The sequence below is a fragment of the Camelina sativa genome, chromosome 9, assembly GCF_000633955.1.
Source record: "Camelina sativa cultivar DH55 chromosome 9, Cs, whole genome shotgun sequence".
In the NCBI taxonomy this organism is placed as follows: domain Eukaryota; kingdom Viridiplantae; phylum Streptophyta; class Magnoliopsida; order Brassicales; family Brassicaceae; genus Camelina; species Camelina sativa.
Window position 1 is genome coordinate 2,424,932 of NC_025693.1, and position 17,889 is coordinate 2,442,820.

The following is a 17,889-nucleotide window of genomic DNA, read 5'->3' on the forward strand; positions in this document are numbered from 1 at the left end:
GTCTTTAGAACATGAATTGTGCAAGTAAGCCACTCTTTCTTCTCTGTTCGTCGATTTAGGGTTTTACTTGCTTGGTCTCTGTTGGTAACACTGTGGGTCTTTTTATTCGGTACAGTTTCCGGCGAAGTTCCGGAGGAGCCTTTGGTTTCGCATATATCGGTATGTGAGCTCTTTGCTTTTCTCTGTTCGTTCGACTCCTATTTAGGGTTTTACATTTATATATATATATATATATATATATATATATATATATATATATATAGGCCGGGCCCGTAGCTGAAGCATAACAAGCAAGGGCTTTAAGCAGCATAATTTATAAAAAATTTTAGGGGCATCAATTTGTAATTGCCATGTAGTATAGTGGTTAGGTGATGAGTTTTTCGTGTACAAGGTAAAGGGTTCGAAACCCTTTGACATCCCCTTTTCAGACAATTTTTTTTATAACTTTTCTGTAGAAAATATAAAAACGAATTTTCCAAAATTGTTACAGGAATGAAAAGAAAGTAAATATTTATCAAACAATTAAACTTTTAAAAAAACCTAATTGAATATTACTTCGTCTTCATTGCCGATCACCAACAGAAGTTCCAAAACTTTATCAAAAATTTCTGTTTCTTCTCCACCTTAAGCTCTAAGATTCTAACACCAGCTTTCTTCTATCTCTTATTTTTACTGATTTCTCTTTTTGACTCATGTATGTCTTCTTCTCTTTCTCTTTTCTTTCTAATCAAGTTTGTCAATCTATGTTGTTTTGTGTTTATGTCTTGTTTTCTGTTTCTACTTTTGTTTTCTCATTCTAAAAAGTAATTATTATGTCTATGTGTAGTTCAATGCCGCCAGGAGGTAGAAGTCAACCAAGTGGATGTGATAATAGGAAGAAAAAAGACAAACGGGATGAAGTGATGAAATCTCAAATTGGCAATATGTTAAGGTACGTTACAAGAACTCCAATTCCTAGAACTGATGAGACTGCTAGACCTGAGGCTGAGATAGGTAAAGAAGATGAAGGGCTTAATAATATGGAAGAGAATGCAGATGAGAAGAGTATGAATGAGAACAAGGATAAAACAGAGCTTAATATTGTAGTTGAGGATGATGAAGATCATATGAATGAGAACAGGGATAAAACGTTTCAGAGTGAAAACCAGAAAGAAGATGATAGAGTTGATGAGATTAGAGTGTTTTATGAGAATGTGGATATGACTGATCCTGCAAATTGGGAGAATATTGATCAAAAAATGAGAGATTATTTGGTTGAGAAAGGACCACCTCCAAAACCAAGAGCTGATTACCGTTTTCCCAGAAATAACGTTGATAGATGTTTCACTTATTCATCTTATATAAGAAGAATGACTAATGGAGAGAAACAAGTTAGAAGATGGTTAGTTTACTCAAAAGTTCAAGATAAGGTCTTTTGCTTTTGCTGTAAATTATTTGATCAAGAAACAAATCCTACTCTATTAGCAAGTGATGGGTTTAATGATTGGAGAAATGCTTCGCAAAGACTGAAACGACATGAAACAACTCATCGTCATATTATTTGCATGACTCGTTGGATGGAGCTAGAAGAGAGATTTCAAAAGAATAAAACTATTGACAATCATATGCAAGAGGCAATTAAGAAGGAGAAAAAACATTGGAGAGATGTATTGTTGAGAATAATTGCATTGGTAAAGACTCTAGCTGAAAGAAATCTAGCATTTCGTGGAACTAATGATAAGATTGATGATCCAAACAGTGGGAATTTTTGGCATTTATTAGGATGATTGGAGGTTTTGATTCAGTAATGAAGGAACACATACGACGTGCTAAGAAAGGTGAAATTCAGAGCCATTTTCTCAGTCATCAGATTCAAAATGAGTTGATAGAATTAATTGCTAATGAGATCAAGCTCATGATCTTAAAGAAGATTCAGAATGCAAAGTACTTTTCTATCATTCTTGATTCCACTCCGGATGTTAGTCGTAAAGAACAAATGACCTTTTTAATTCGATGTGTGGATGTTTCAACGAGTTCACCTAAGATTGAGGAGTTCTTCTTGACGTTTTTGGAAATCAAAGATAAGAGGGGTGAGGGACTTTTTAAGACTCTTCAAGATGCATTGATTGATCTGAAGTTGGATATCAATGATGTAAGAGGACAAGGATATGACAATGGACAAAATATGAAGGGAAAACATAGAGGAGTTCAGAAAAGGTTGCTTGATATAAATCCAAGGGCATTTTACACTCCATGTGGATGCCATAGTCTTAATCTTGCACTTTGTGATATGGCTAAATCATCTAAGAAAGCTGTTTATTTTTTTGGCATTGTTCAGCGAATATATTGTCTATTTGCAGCTTCAACCAACAATTGGGAAGTGTTCAGAGAAATAGTGAATGGTATTACACTTAAATCGCTGTCTCAGACGCGTTGGGAAAGTCGGATTGACAGTCTTAAACCAATAAGATTTCAAGCTTCAAAGATAAGAGATGCACTATTTTATTTGGCAGAACATAGTGATAATCTAGGACACCGAAGTGAGGCTGCGTCTCTTGGAGAGAGTGAAAAACATGGAATTGGAGGGTTTGAATTTTTATTTGGAATGGTAATTTGGTATGATTTGCTTTTTGCTGTGAATATAGTAAGCAAATCCTTACAGTTAGAGGATATGGATCTTGTGGCTGCTATTTTTCAGTTAGGGGGGCTTATTGCTTTTTTGAAAGACTATAGGGAAACAGGTTTCGAGAAAGCTAAAGTTGAAGCTACACAAATTGCCATTGAGATGGAGATTGAGCCTGTCTTCCCTACAAAAGCAAAGCGTTTGGTGAAAAAAAAAAGGAAATTTGGTGAGGATGTTGAGAACGTTGATGAAAGTAAGACTGCAGAGGAGAGTTTTAGAATTGATTACTTCATCAACATAATGGATCAAGCTATTACGTCTCTTGAGGTAAGATTTGAGCAATTGCAATGTTATGAAAAAATCTTTGGATTTTTGTTTGGTGTACAGAGACTAAAGTTAGCAAAAGATGATGAGTTAAAGAAATCATGTATGATGCTGGAAGCTTCCTTGAAGCATGATATGCATTCAGATATAGATGGAGAAGATCTGTTTATGGAGCTGAAACTTTTAAGGGATGTGTTGCCAAAAGAGATTACAAAACCGGTTGAAGTGTTGGAATTTTTGAAAAGAATGGATGGTTGTTATCCGAACACATGGATTGCCTATCGTATATTACTCACCATTCCGGTTTCGGTTGCTTCCGCGCAAAGAAGTTTTTCAAAATTAAAGCTCATAAAAAATTATCTACGCTCGACTATGTCACAGGATCGATTGAACGGTTTGACGTTGATATCCATAGAGCAAGAACATGTTGAGAATCTCAATTACCAAAAATTGATGAATGAATTTGCAGGAATAAAGGCAAGGAGAATTATCTTTCGCGATAAACAAAACTAATGTCTTTTTGTCATTTTTTGCTTATTAACATTTTTTTGGTAGAACTCTTATAAACTAGTTAAGTTTTAATTTATTTTGTGATGCGAAAAAAAAAATTTTGGGGCATAAATTTTTTATTTGCTTTAAGCATCAAATTTCTCCGGGCCGGCACTGTATATATATAAGGATATATGTACCATACTAGGGTATCTGTACTTTTGGACTTTAATTGGATTCGCGTCTGGTTCTTCTGTATGAATAATAACTCCTCATTGGTTCTCTAGATCCCTAAAACATTGGCGTCGGTTGATGCTCTAGAGAAGTTTACCTAACTCTCAACTCTCAACCAAAGAAGGTCTGTCTTCTGCCGTAGTCTTTCATTCTTATATCCTTTGTAGGTGTGTGCTTGACATGCATTGTTCCTTTTGCAGGTTAGGTTGTTGGTGGTGCTGATCTTGTGGTGACTGCTCCATCGGACAAGTTAAGTCACGATTATGCGTGCAATACAAACTCCTATGTACACCATCTATGTAGGAGTTTTGAATATCCTTTTAGTATTGCATGATATGTAGGAGTTTTGAATATCCTTTTAGTATTGCATGATTTTATTGCATAGTACTAGCTATTAGGAGATTTCTGTGTAAACGTCAGAATGAATATTTAGTCAGTGCGTCTTGTGAGAGTTAGGTATCTTTTGAGAAGAAACGCCGTTGATGAGCTTTTTAGCTTTTAAACGCCGTTGGAGTCATGGATATGCTAAGATTTGTTAGTAGTAATATTTTGTTTGATTGATAACATATGAATTTCGAGAGTAATTGAGTGGGAATATCTTTCTTTGTTTCGGCACTCTTTGTAGAAGCTTACTAAAGCCTGAAGCACTCTCCGGGACCATTTTGAATATCGTAAAACCGAGACCATTACACACTGCTAGCGTCATTGCTGGAATGTTCCAGACTGTAAGTTCTTATCTTGTATTGAATATGCAAATGAAATTTTATTTTTTAAGTTATTACGTACGTGTCAAAATTATTTGATCAAATTAAATTCTAGAATCTTGTTTTACCAATTTTTTTCATGTTTATTCATTCGTTAAATTGATATAGTTTTCATTCTACCTAGCCTCGTCTCAAAAAAAAACGAGATAAAAATGAAACGGTGTTATTTTAAAATATTTTTCCTCACTAAAAAGATTATAAATCGTAACTGATAATTTTTCCACAAAGTCTTCCTAGGATTATGTCACTAAAGTCCATATGTTTTCATATTTATTAAACTAATCAATGTGCCTATGCATCCTTTAGAATATTAATTGTGAGCGATATGGTTCTACTTATATGGTTATGTTTAAGTGTAGTGTTTTTTTAACGGAGTAATGTGGCAATAATGTTCGTTAGCTGACGAAAGCCAAAAAACAAGAATTATAGAAAAAGGGTTTCGGAGATTGCTTAAGAAGCAGTTTGTTTACGAACTAATTTAGATCTTGATATGGTTTAGCGTACATTCACTCATATATTTGACAGATACAACTTTACGACAAAGATTATAAAGAAACGAAAAGGTCGGAAATTTCAACAAAATAATTATAATATCATTTCAATCTTATTATAAAATAGAGTTGCAAGGGTGCACATAAAAAAATAGAGTTGCAATATCATTAAATCTATTATAGAGAGAGAAAAAACATAAACGACGAAATAGAAATAACTAATATTTCGTATGCTTTATTAGGCTATTGATATAAATAAAAAACCTTCAACATAAAATAATTCATTAAAAATAAATAAAAAATAGTTGATAAGAATTTAGACATGATGCGTTTGGTCCGTGGTAAGACAAGACCATAAAGTCCATAAGTGATAGAAGACGCATGAAATTACTGAGATACTGGCGACAATGCCGCATGAAATTAGTAGTAAGATAGTTGGGGTCGAAAGACTCATTTTGTTTGTTTCTTCAACGCAACGAAAATTGTTTCTTCTAACTCTTTCTCTCGTATCTTCCTTCTCTTCTAAATAAGCTTCTTATGACACATTAGAGTCATATAATGCATAAATATATATAATTCCTATTTGCCTTATCTCCATAACTTGCTAATTAAAGTTTACATAATTGAAAAATTTAACTTAAGAAAATATATTAAAAAAAAAAACGAAAAAGAAGAATTTACATAACAATAAGATACTAATATACAATTCTTCTAATGTGATATATAGACACCGCCAATCATTTTAGGATATGTATAGATATTTTCCTCTTTTTGATAGATTTATATACATACCCTAATCCTGTTAAATATTGAATATGCAAATGAAATTTTACTTTTTAAATTATTATGTACGTGTCAAAATTATTTAATCAAATTAAATTCTAGAATCTTGTTTTACCAACTTTTTTTCATGTTTATTCATTCGTTAAATTGATATAGTTTTCATTCTACCTAGCCCCGTCTAAAAAAAAAACGAGATAAAAATGAAACGGTGTTATTTTAAAATATTTTTACTCACTAAAAAGATCATAAAACGTAACTGATAATTTTTCCACAAAGTCTTCCTAGGATTATGTCACTAAAGTCCATATGTTTTCATATTTATTAAACTAATCAATGTGCCATATGCATGCTTTAGAATATTAATTGTGAGCGATATGGTTCTACTTATATGGTTATGTTTAAGTGTATTGTTTTTTTAACGGAGTAATGTGGCAATAATGTTCGTTAGCTGACGAAAGCCAAAAAAAAGAATTATAGAAAAAGAGTTTTGGAGATTGCTTAAGAAGCAGTTTGTTTACGAACTAATTTAGATCTTGATATGGTTTAGCGTACATACACTCATATATTTGACAGATACAACTTTACGACAAAGATTATAAAGAAACGAAAAAGTCGGAGATTTCAACAAAATAATTATAATATTATTTCAATCTTATTATAAAATAGAGTTACAATATCATTAAATCTATTATAGAGAAAAAAAAACATAAACGACGAAATAGGAATAACTATCTCGATATGCTCTATCAGGCTATTGATATAAATAAAAAACCGTCATCATAAAAATAATTTATTAAAAATAAATAAAAAATAGTTGATAAGAATTTAAACATGATGCACAACTTGCGTTCGGTCCCTGGTGCAAGAATACCCGCGACAATGCCGCATGAAATTATTAAGATAGTTGGGGTCGAAAGACTCATCTTGTTTGTTTCTTCAACACAAGGAAAATTGTTTTTGCTAACTCTTTCTCTCGTATCTTCCTTCTCTTCTAAGTAAGCTTCTTATGACACATTAGAGTCATATAATGCATAAATATATATATATATATATATATATATATATAATTCCTATTTGCCTTATCTCCATAACTTGCTAATCCAAGTTAACATAATCGAAAAATTCAACTTAAGTAAAATTTTTTAATAAAAAAACGAAAAAGAAAAATTTAAATAACAATATGATACTAATATACAATTCTTCTAATGTGATATATAGACACCGCCAATCATTTTAGGATATGTATAGATGTTTTCCTCTTTTTGATAGATTTATATATACATGCCCTAATCCTGTTAAATATTGAATATGCGAAATGAAATTTTACTTTTTTAGTTGTGAATCGTTACAAAACGTAATTCCACTTAACCTAGCTATTACGTACGTGTCAAAATTATTTGATCAAATTCTATAATCTTGTTTTACCAACTTTTTTTCATGTTTATTCATTCGTTAACTTGATATAGTTTTCATTTTACCAACAAAAAAGATTGAAAAGGAAGAATTCGAGATAAAAATGAAACGGTGTTATTTTAAAATATTCTTCCTCACTAAAGAGATTATAAAACGTAACTGATAATTTTTCCACAAAGTCTTCCTAGGATTATATCACTAAAGTCCATATGTTTTCATATTTATTAAACTAATCAATGTGCCATATACATGCTTTAGAATATTAATTGTATCCCTCGTTGGCTAATTCCAATGTTGAAAGGGAGAAATTAATCTTATGTTGGTTCACAAGTAAATTAATCATATGTCGGAAACACAGAATAAAAACATGGGTAGCTGAATTTGAGTTCGAACTACAATATGGAACCAAGTTATATAATAGTATAAACTTAATCACTGAACTAAAAATCTGTGAATCTATCTATATGTATACATTCTAAACTCTACACACACAAACACAACAAAATAGATACTTTCTCAACATATATGTTATATACACGCAGCCACGAATATACACGTATATTTGTGTTGGTTTGTTCGCTCATGTGTTCTGCAAAATTGTCATGCCAGAATATGCAGATGATATAATAGGATAAGAGCAATAAAGAACTTTGCAAGAAAGTTAAAGCAAATGAGAATTAAAAAATGTTCTTAAAAAAATAGAAGGTACCTAATTCCCTCAGCACATTAACCAGTCATTGTGGAATTCCCTTTGTATTATTAGTCTAAAATTCCATTACTCATTTCCTTTTAATATAAACCTTTTTTCTTTGAGTAAAAATTAATAAATTACCTTCCAAAATTAGAATACAAAAGAATTTAACTTTTTCTATTTTGACAGCAAAAAAATTAGAAATAATCACATATATAAAATATAGAAAACATGAATTGGAAAAATTTTAAATTGTTGATTGGTTGGTCGCATTTGTTCAAACCAATTAAAATCTTCATGTGCAAGACTCCAACCCTTAACTTTTCTGAAGATTCTTCTTTAGAATCCAACTTTAGTTACCTCTTTTTCTTTTCTTTTCTTTATAATTTTATTTTGGGGAATGTATTACAATTTTTTTTGGCTTTAAAAATTTGGTAGAAAAGTAAAGAGTGATTTCTTTTTTAGCATCCCATGCAAAGCACGCACAAAAGAGATTCTCCGGTGACACGTTTCGACTTACTTGCTTCTTCATAACTTTGATTTCTGTCTGAATATCCCCTTTGTCTGTATTAAATACGGACTCCCGAATATTACTCCACTCTATCTTTCTCCTTTTTCTTATTCTTCTTCTCTTTTTACATGTTATTTTTTCCTTTCAACATATAATTATATATTTTCTACAGCCAAGTGTTTAAACACGAGAAAAAAAAAGCTGACAAAACAATTAGATGTAAAACCATATTTTCCCAAACAATATATTTAAAAGTTTTGATTTAGATCAGTTTGACTCACTTTGATATATACTGGATTGATCATCATATCGTCTCAAGTAAATAAATAATGATTTAGAAACTAGGTTATACATTTTTAAAACAAGCGACTTAATAATAGAGAAATACAAGAATATGAAAACCCTTTCACAAAAAAAAAAAAAGAAATACAAGAATATACCTAAGTCACTAAAACTTATGTCAATAACTATACATTTTTCAAATGACCTTTTTTTTTTCCTTTGTCGGTTCGCAAAAGAATTCAATTTTCCACTTTTATGGCGTCCAAAAGAGGATAAAGATACGAGTAGTCCAAGTTACGTTCCGTTCATCGTTTATATATAAAAATTATTTTCATTTTTGAGAATCACAATTTTTTTTTGATTATTGATGTGGACCATGTGGTCTAATTTGTTTGGTCTGGTCTGGTCATACACTTACTAACGATCAATTTATACCAAAATCCAGTGACGGAGCTAGGAATTCAGTTTACCAGGGTCAAATTTTTTTTTAAAAGGTCAATTGTGTTATTAAAATTTTTTATGGGGGTCATTTGTGCTATTTTATCAGGGTCAAATTGATTTTTTTCCTAATATTTCACCTAATTTTATAAATTCACCAGGGTGAATTGACCCTTATGACTCTGAGCTGCCTCCGCCACTGCCAAAATCCTTGACATAATTTCTCCAATATAAGACCATACTGGACCTAATAGTATGTTTTAATCATTATAATTTTCTGTTCTGGCTTTAACTGAACTGACCTGGTTCAGTCTACAAAGTTTGTTTGTATATATATCCACTCTAATTTCGAATAATTGCTTAAAGGCAGGGATGATATCATGATAACAAGTATGTTAAATTAATTGTTAGTTCATGGGTTTGTAGAAAGTAACTAAAAGTTTCGAATTTTTGGGCAATTAACAGAGCATAAAGTACAATGTTAGTTATATTTAAGAAAATAGTAGCAAATAGATTAATACCACAATACTTGGAATTGAAAGAATTATAAAAAAAAATATGAAGTATTTGAATTGAATATCCAAAATTTTAGGATATGCATGTCGGAGGGTCTGTCCCAAGATTTTATGTTTGGCATTAGATGCCAATTGGTTACTTGAAACATATTTTTTTAAAAAAATGTGCGCAAGCTAGTAACAAAAACATCATATTTACGGTTTAGTGATCAAACGACCAAAGCCATCATATTTCCTCCAATTAGCTGCCAAGTAAGTTATTCTCACGTTTAAGCATTGCAACTTCTAAGAGGTCGAGATTCACAATTTAAATAATTTACAACTTCTAAATGCTCTTTTATTTTGCCTTAATTATAAAATTGATTGTTTGTCAATCACAACATATATCACAAAACCTGAGCTCCTATCATCAAAATCATATTGATTTAGCCCAAAATTGTATTAGTGTGTAAGTATATAATTTGTTTTTAATGTACAATATCTTTTTTTTTTTTTGGTCAAACTATGTTTTCATTTCATTAAGATAGAAACCAAATACATAGAGTTAAGGATTCAGAGAATCCAAAGAGTAAAATACTACAGCAACAAAGGGCATTCCCCAATGCCTTACAAAGATAAAGAAAAGGATAGATAGGATTAGTCAATAATGGTTCCTTGAGAGCTTTGAGCCAAAGACTAGCTAGCCTTTTGGTACATATGAGGTCAGGGATCATCGACAATTCTTCCATGAACAGGTCAATGGAGGAACAAATAGCCACTGTCGCAGGACAAAGTGATGTTGAGGAAGGGGTCAGAGCCGTGGATCTCACCGGTATGAGAAAATCTACAGAAAGTAGGGCTTTGACAATGGTTCGAGCAAAGTTGGTTATGCTCTGGTGCTTGAAGTCTTTTGTTAGTGTTGTCGTAGAGTGAGATAAAGGCTCAGACAAACCATAGCCATACTCAAAACTCTGACAACTTGGAATTGAGATCCATATACCATTACACGACAAGCTAAGGGGTTCATAAGACAAAGCCGTAAGGGATATTCCTACCAGGATTCTCGAATGGTTAAAGCCAAGCCATAGTAACGATGATGCATTACGTTTCAGATGGAGTCTTCTACCATAGAGATCGTAATCTTGATCACACCAGCGGCTAAGGTTCGGCCATTGACATAAAGAAACTGACCTGGGTTTTACGGGATAGAAAATTGAAGTACACCTTATGGGCTTGGGCAGTTGAAGCCTTAATGGGCCAAAAACAACTTTAGGATCCATTAAGAGGAACCCTAAGCGTGTGATGGCTATGCACGGATTGCGACCATGGCGGCTGCCCGGAGGAAGTGGGATGGTTGGCCTTGAACTCGGTATCATCGGAAAAAAGTGATGCAATGATAGCGCGGGATGAGTTTGTTCCGTTATAAAGGCAGTGAGGCAAGAAGGCTTACTCTGTCCAGATTTAATACAAGTTGCCCCCAGAATAGAATCGCCGTGCACCGTCGACGTCTCCCCTGTGCATGGCGCATCTGCCGGTCCAAGAGGGAAAGCTCCTGCCAGCAACGAAGCCCAGGGTGAGGGATCTTCAGGGGTGAAGTGAAAGTCGGATCGAGAAAATTTCAGATCCAAAACTGGATCCAATTTTTGTAACCCGAGGACTTTCAGATGCTTCTTATTTGGTGAGGCGGCCAAAAGCTGAGGGAGGAAGATTACCGGAAACCGCTTCCCTTCGTTGATGGTTGATGGTACGCCGCAAGAGGTTATAGGGTTCAAAAGATTTTGGGAATTTTGAAAAAGATAAAAATAAGAGGGGAAAAGAGCTAAAAAGAGGGAAAGCACTAGCAAGAACTCGAAACAACAGAGCAAACAGGTGGTTTTATCCCGACGCTGGCGAGCAGGAGCTCCACCGACGCCGGAACAGTTTAGACTGGAGGTCGCCTCGATAACTTCGCCTGGGAGAGAAAAAATTGTGGTTCTATCTATAAAGGAATAGGAACATCTAATTTTTAATGTACAATATCTATAAAGTAATTTGTGTTACATAACTTACATATATATGTGTATCAAAATTTAAGCGAGTGAAGCATAAGAGAAAATTAATTTTGACAGGTGATCTACAATTAGTTTATTGGTCTTCATCGAAACCTGGGTACAAAAAGAAAATTTGAAAGACATTTTGAATTGCAAAAATTGTCTTTGAAAAAAGTATAAAAAATTTCCAAGTAAGAATCTTCTACCTTCCTGGCCACTTCACTAAAGCCCGGTGGGAAGATTCTGCGACTCTCAAACCTCTTTCAATATAATTGATTTAAGTGAATATCTGTCCTAATTTATGGTAATAATTAAAATCAGATATTCCCTTTCTTTCTCTCTTTTGCATCCACTAAATTTTAGAATAATTATTCAACTTTTTGAAATTCAATATAGAAAAATTTCTTGATCAATCGTTATCTCTCTCTCGACGTCGTGCGACTATACATATAAAAAATCTTAAGCCTAGCTAGTATATGCTTCTTTGAATTATATTGAATCTCAATTCCTTTAGAAAATAATTATTATATAAATTTAAGAAGGTGGTGGAAGAATATTTTGTTTTTTTGGCAACGACTCTAAATTACCCTAAATGTACTAAAACGTTCACTATTGATTCCTTTCATATAATGCGGTGGTGATTCCATATATTTATATAACTTTGTCGAAATGTTAGCTTAGATCATCAACAGCTTAGATCATCGATTTATAGCAGAATTAGGAAACTGAGTTTATGAAACTTTTATGAAACTGAATTCACAAAAGTATAAGCTATATATGTGAAGTGGTGAACCAACAAAAGCGGAATCTAAGATTAAAAACAATCAATCGCTTTAATAGATATATATAATTTAAGACTTTGTTTTCATACCCATTTGTTCTTTATAACAAGTTTCCATATATTCCCTTTTGCTCGGCTGCTTTATATCCTCCTCTTTTTCTCCTTTAGCCTCTCTTTTCTCTTTCTTTCATATAGAAATCTTGTATTATGAAATAGATTAATTTGACAAAAGAAGTGACTAAAAACTAAGCAGAATATGAGGAAAAAAAATATCCTACCAAAAAAAATATATAATAAGAGAAGAAAAATAAAAACGAATCAAGCTATTGTATTTGATGATTTTATTGCATTAACCATGAGGAATAAATATTTCTTGTAAAAAAAGATTGAGACCATAGGTCGATAATTTTTTTGCGCTATGACAGCAAAAAAAAATTGTTTGTGCAGCAAAAATAATGAAAAAGTATTTGTTTACACATAATATATTTATGTCATACATATTACCATCATATTATTACTATTTCCACTCTCATCAGTTTAACTTCAATCTTTGTCCAAAATCCTAAGTTGAAAAAGCCAATAGATATTCTAAACAAGCATACATATATGATTAGGTATGTTGTTTAATTAAGCTTCATGAAACCATATATATGGTAACTTTTGATTAAAACTTTTTGAGAGTCGCACAATTTAGTAATTGACTCATTTGAGAAGAGGAACGATTTCTAACAGTGAGAAGCCTCTCTCTCTCTAGAACATATCCTGGCTCTCTGTCTCTCTCTCTCTCTATATATATATATTTATATACATGTGTGTCAGTGTATGTGTGTGTATGGTGACAGATCATTTTATTCCCTTCCTTTGAATTGAGCCCTCTAAAAAGGACAGGAACCTCCTCGTGATCCTCCTTGTGTCCACAACCTAACATTTTATTCCCCTTTTCCTCTATCTTCTTCTTCATTCTCTCTTCTTCTCCAAACCCTAGTTTTCACAATCCTTCAGAATCATTAAATATTTCTGAAGAAACATTTAGCATATACATATATACATATATCATCTGAAACTTTAAGCCACCACAAATTCTTCTTGATTCCTTGATCATTTTCTTATAACTTATATATATTCTTCTTATAAATATAGAGAGTATATAGGCTAAATATATATATGGCTTCCTCATCAGAACTAAGCTTGGATTGCAAGCCGCAAAGCTACTCTATGCTTTTGAAATCCTTTGGAGATAACTTTCAGAGCAATCAAACCACGCAAAAGCTCGAAGATCTTCTTTCTCGCCTCGACCAAGAACGTCTTAAGATCGATGCCTTCAAGCGTGAGCTCCCCCTTTGCATGCAACTGCTTAACAATGGTACATATACACACTTACAAATGTTTTGATCTACATTTATAGCTGTGTATAATATGAATGACAAAAAAATTCCTTTATCACAAAATACCTAACTAGAACCATGAGTTGTTATAACTTAAACNCATTTGAGAAGAGGAACGATTTCTAACAGTGAGAAGCCTCTCTCTCTCTAGAACATATCCTGGCTCTCTGTCTCTCTCTCTATATATATATATATATTTATATACATGTGTGTCAGTGTATGTGTGTGTATGGTGACAGATCATTTTATTCCCTTCCTTTGAATTGAGCCCTCTAAAAAGGACAGGAACCTCCTCGTGATCCTCCTTGTGTCCACAACCTAACATTTTATTCCCCTTTTCCTCTATCTTCTTCTTCATTCTCTCTTCTTCTCCAAACCCTAGTTTTCACAATCCTTCAGAATCATTAAATATTTCTGAAGAAACATTTAGCATATACATATATATATATATCATCTGAAACTTTAAGCCACCACAAATTCTTCTTGATTCCTTGATCATTTTCTTATAACTTATATATATTCTTCTTATAAATATAGAGAGTATATAGGCTAAATATATATATGGCTTCCTCATCAGAACTAAGCTTGGATTGCAAGCCGCAAAGCTACTCTATGCTTTTGAAATCCTTTGGAGATAACTTTCAGAGCAATCAAACCACGCAAAAGCTCGAAGATCTTCTTTCTCGCCTCGACCAAGAACGTCTTAAGATCGATGCCTTCAAGCGTGAGCTCCCCCTTTGCATGCAACTGCTTAACAATGGTACATATACACACTTACAAATGTTTAGATCTACATTTATAGCTGTGTATAATATGAATGACAAAAAAATTCCTTTATCACAAAATACCTAACTAGAACCATGAGTTGTTATAACTTAAACGTATAGAAGAGTTTTTGAATTTCTTTTTACTTTTTTTGAAAAGATCTTTATTCATTAGTTTAAGTATTTAATTCATAAAAATCAGAGCTTGCTTTTGATTTCTTTGAATCACAAAACTTTTGCTTCCCCCATCACTGAAATCAACAAATCTCATTAAAGTGATTTAAAGGTTAAGGTTCATGTTACATATCTCTTTCATATTTTAATTTACTTTATCATCTTTTAATTTTTCTTTTTCAGCTGTCGAAGTTTACAAACAACAACTAGAAGCATATCGAGCAAATAGTAATAACAATAACCAAAGTGTGCCCACAAGACCAGTTCTTGAAGAGTTCATACCCTTAAGGAACCAACCCGAAAAACCTAATATCAAAGGAAATAATTGGATGACGACCGCTCAGCTTTGGAGCGAATCCGAAACCAAACCAAAAAACATTGATTCAACTGCTGATCAATCTCTTCACAAAGACGAGATTGCTAGTAGTCCAAAACTTGGTCATTTCGACGCGAAACAAAGAAATGGAAACGGCGCTTTTCTTCCCTTCTCTAAGGAACATTCTTTGCCTGAATTAGCTCTATCTACGGAGGTCAAGAGGGTCTCTCCAACCAGCGAACATACTAATGGCCATGACGGTAATGATGAGAGCATGATCAACAATGATACTAACAATAATAATAATAATTCAAACACCAATGGAGTTTCTTCTACAACGAGTCAAAGTAATAGAAAGGCACGACGTTGCTGGTCGCCCGACTTGCACCGAAGATTTGTCCAAGCTCTTCAAATGCTTGGTGGGTCGCAAGGTACAAATACACTTATTCTAGTTAACTTAGTATTAATTTGATGTAGGTTTGCCATGGTTTCTCACAAAAATGTCAAGTAGTAAGAATGATTTTTTTTTATCCCACCATGATATTCAATTCGCCAAATACTGTACAAAACTATATTGTAAACTATATACATATCAAGATATATAATTAGAGGTTTATTCGAGTTTTAGGGTGAAAATGAATTAAAATGGTGGTATATGGATCAAATTACCCCGATTTAGGTTTTGCTAAGGTTCATCTCTCTTAGGCATAAATTTAAAATTTTCAGAGTATTTAAGTTCGTAGTTGGAGTTTTCTGTAGCTATTTGTCAGTTGATAAAAAAAAAACTAACTAAAGTGAAATTGAATATTCGATAGATCAACTTGAAAAAAAACATTACATACAAGAGATAAATGTATCGTTTAGTTTATACATCATTCAAATATATCGTTAGTTTTCAAACAAAGTTGAATTTTAATTCGATTTTCTTTTTTTAAGAATCAAAATACTCATATGTATGGTTTGATATCACACTGCAGTGGCTACACCAAAACAGATAAGGGAACTTATGAAAGTTGATGGTTTGACCAACGATGAAGTCAAAAGCCATCTCCAGGTAACCTAAATCTCAAGTCACTACAATATGCTTACAACTTTTTTTGTTTTAACTCATAGTTTTATTAACTAACTAGTTTTATTAACTAATGATGTATTTAACTTTAAACAAAACAGAAGTATCGGCTTCACACTAGAAGACCAAGCCCAAGCCCACAAACGTCGGGTGGACCAGGTCCTCATTTGGTCGTCTTAGGTGGCATATGGGTGCCACCGGAGTACACCACCGCACACGGTGGCACTCCGACTCTCTACCACCACCAAGTCCATCACCATCACACCAGCACGGCAGGGCCGCCTCCTCCACACTTTTGCTCATCCCAAGAATTCTACACAACTCCACCGCCTCCGCAGTCACTCCACCACCACCACTTTCAAACGTTCAACGGCTCATCCGGTGCCGCCTCCACCGACTCAACTCATCATCAGTTAACGGATAGTGCCGCAGATGAAGAGAAGTCGCCGGAGAGTGGTGGTGGAGAGAAAAAAGGGTTGGCTGCTCTTAGGGAAGAAGGTGAAGACCAAAGCAATGTTAATGGAAGTGAAATAACTCTAAAATTCTAAAAAACAAATTCGTGATCGTTAATTAATTAGAGGAATGAGGTCCTAGGGTTAGGGTTTGTGGGTGGCTACGTAACTTATTATATTGCTTGTATCTCTCTCTATATACTTCTCATCAGTAGAAAAAACGAATCGTAGGAGGCAGCGAGTGTTTTTTCTCGAATATTGTTAATTATTATAATTAATCTCTTGTTGAATAATATGTCATTTAGAAAATTCATTATGACCATAAGAAAAGAAGATGTATCCAATGGACTATTTTTGTCATTTATATACTACTAGATGAGGACCCGCCCGATGTGCGGGTACAAAATTTTATAAATTAAATTAAATTTAAGAAAAATAAAATTTGTTGTATGTTATTTATAAAATTTATTTTTGTTAAAATACACTTATTTATATCGATTTACTACTCTTTTATGTATGTTACTATTAAAAATGTTTTTTTATACACCTAAATATACTCTATGTTACAAATATATTCTTTATCACCACCTAGAAAATGTCTATATGAACATATTAAGCCAACTATTTACTTTCGCTTTTGCATAGTTTTTTATTACTAAAATTGTAGGCTCAAAAAATATTTTAAATAAAAAATATATTACATAATATACTAATCAATTATGTATCATCATAATAATGTATGACCACTATGGAGAGAACCTCGGCTCCACCCTCATCTCTTATCGAGAGAACTTGTGTCCAACCTCCTCCACTATAGAGAGAACCTTGGCTTTGCCTTCCTCCCTTAGGGAGATAACCTTACGTCCAACCTCCTCCACCCTCCTCCCCTGGGGAGATAACCTTGTGTCCAACCTTCTCCACCATAGAGAAAACCTCGGCTTTGTCCTCCTCCTGTGTGGAGATAACATGTTCAAGTCTTTTTGCTATCTCAAAATGGCTTGCTCCGAGCCTCTGACAAACAATGAAAGTAAAAATATTTTTCTAACATCACAAATCTTTTGATAATAACTAATGTTAAATTTCTCAATGTATTCGTGGAAGGGTCTTTGACACACCATGATGTAGCCTCTGTCTCTGTAATGCCTCAACCACCACCTTGCTTAGTGAGCCCATGTCCACTCTCAGTCCATGGGTCTACCTTCCTAAATGGGCCTTATATCATCTATTTCCGGCCTGTGGACCCACCCATATTCGATGGCCGGTTTGTTACGTCTGGGGGGCCTTAAAAACTTGTTTACCACCCTACAAATCAACAAATGATCTTTTTTGGGTCAACATATTATAATTTTGAATTTTATGAAATATATATATATATATATATATATATATATATATATATAAT

At 33.2% G+C, this 17,889-nt stretch overlaps 2 protein-coding genes across 2 annotated transcripts; both read left to right on the plus strand.

The window, feature by feature from the left end:
- Nucleotides 831–3,750, plus strand: LOC104714936 (zinc finger MYM-type protein 1-like). The gene is made up of 4 exons (XM_010432401.1): nucleotides 831–1,381; nucleotides 1,762–2,929; nucleotides 2,990–3,229; nucleotides 3,703–3,750. Exons 1-4 carry the CDS (start codon nucleotides 831–833, stop codon nucleotides 3,748–3,750), a joined length of 2,007 nt encoding a protein of 668 aa, XP_010430703.1.
- LOC104710262 (myb family transcription factor EFM) lies at nucleotides 13,957–16,724 on the plus strand. The gene is made up of 4 exons (XM_010426840.2): nucleotides 13,957–14,472; nucleotides 14,834–15,397; nucleotides 15,944–16,020; nucleotides 16,137–16,724. The coding sequence occupies exons 1-4, from the start codon at nucleotides 14,274–14,276 to the stop codon at nucleotides 16,581–16,583; spliced, it is 1,287 nt and encodes a 428-aa protein (XP_010425142.1). The 5' UTR covers nucleotides 13,957–14,273; the 3' UTR covers nucleotides 16,584–16,724.

What these genes read in the sequence shown, in the direction of transcription:
- LOC104710262 (XM_010426840.2), top strand. Translation starts at nt 14,274, where the DNA reads ATGGCTTCCTCATCAGAACTAAGCTTGGATTGCAAGCCGCAAAGCTAC. An exon ending in CATGCAACTGCTTAACAATG is followed by an intron (nt 14,473 to 14,833) that starts GTACATATACAC and finishes TTTCTTTTTCAG; the next exon opens with CTGTCGAAGTTTACAAACAA. An exon ending in AATGCTTGGTGGGTCGCAAG is followed by an intron (nt 15,398 to 15,943) that starts GTACAAATACAC and finishes ATCACACTGCAG; the next exon opens with TGGCTACACCAAAACAGATA.
- LOC104714936 (XM_010432401.1), top strand. Translation starts at nt 831, where the DNA reads ATGCCGCCAGGAGGTAGAAGTCAACCAAGTGGATGTGATAATAGGAAG. An exon ending in AAGCTATTACGTCTCTTGAG is followed by an intron (nt 2,930 to 2,989) that starts GTAAGATTTGAG and finishes TTTGGTGTACAG; the next exon opens with AGACTAAAGTTAGCAAAAGA. An exon ending in GTATATTACTCACCATTCCG is followed by an intron (nt 3,230 to 3,702) that starts GTTTCGGTTGCT and finishes TTGGTTCTCTAG; the next exon opens with ATCCCTAAAACATTGGCGTC.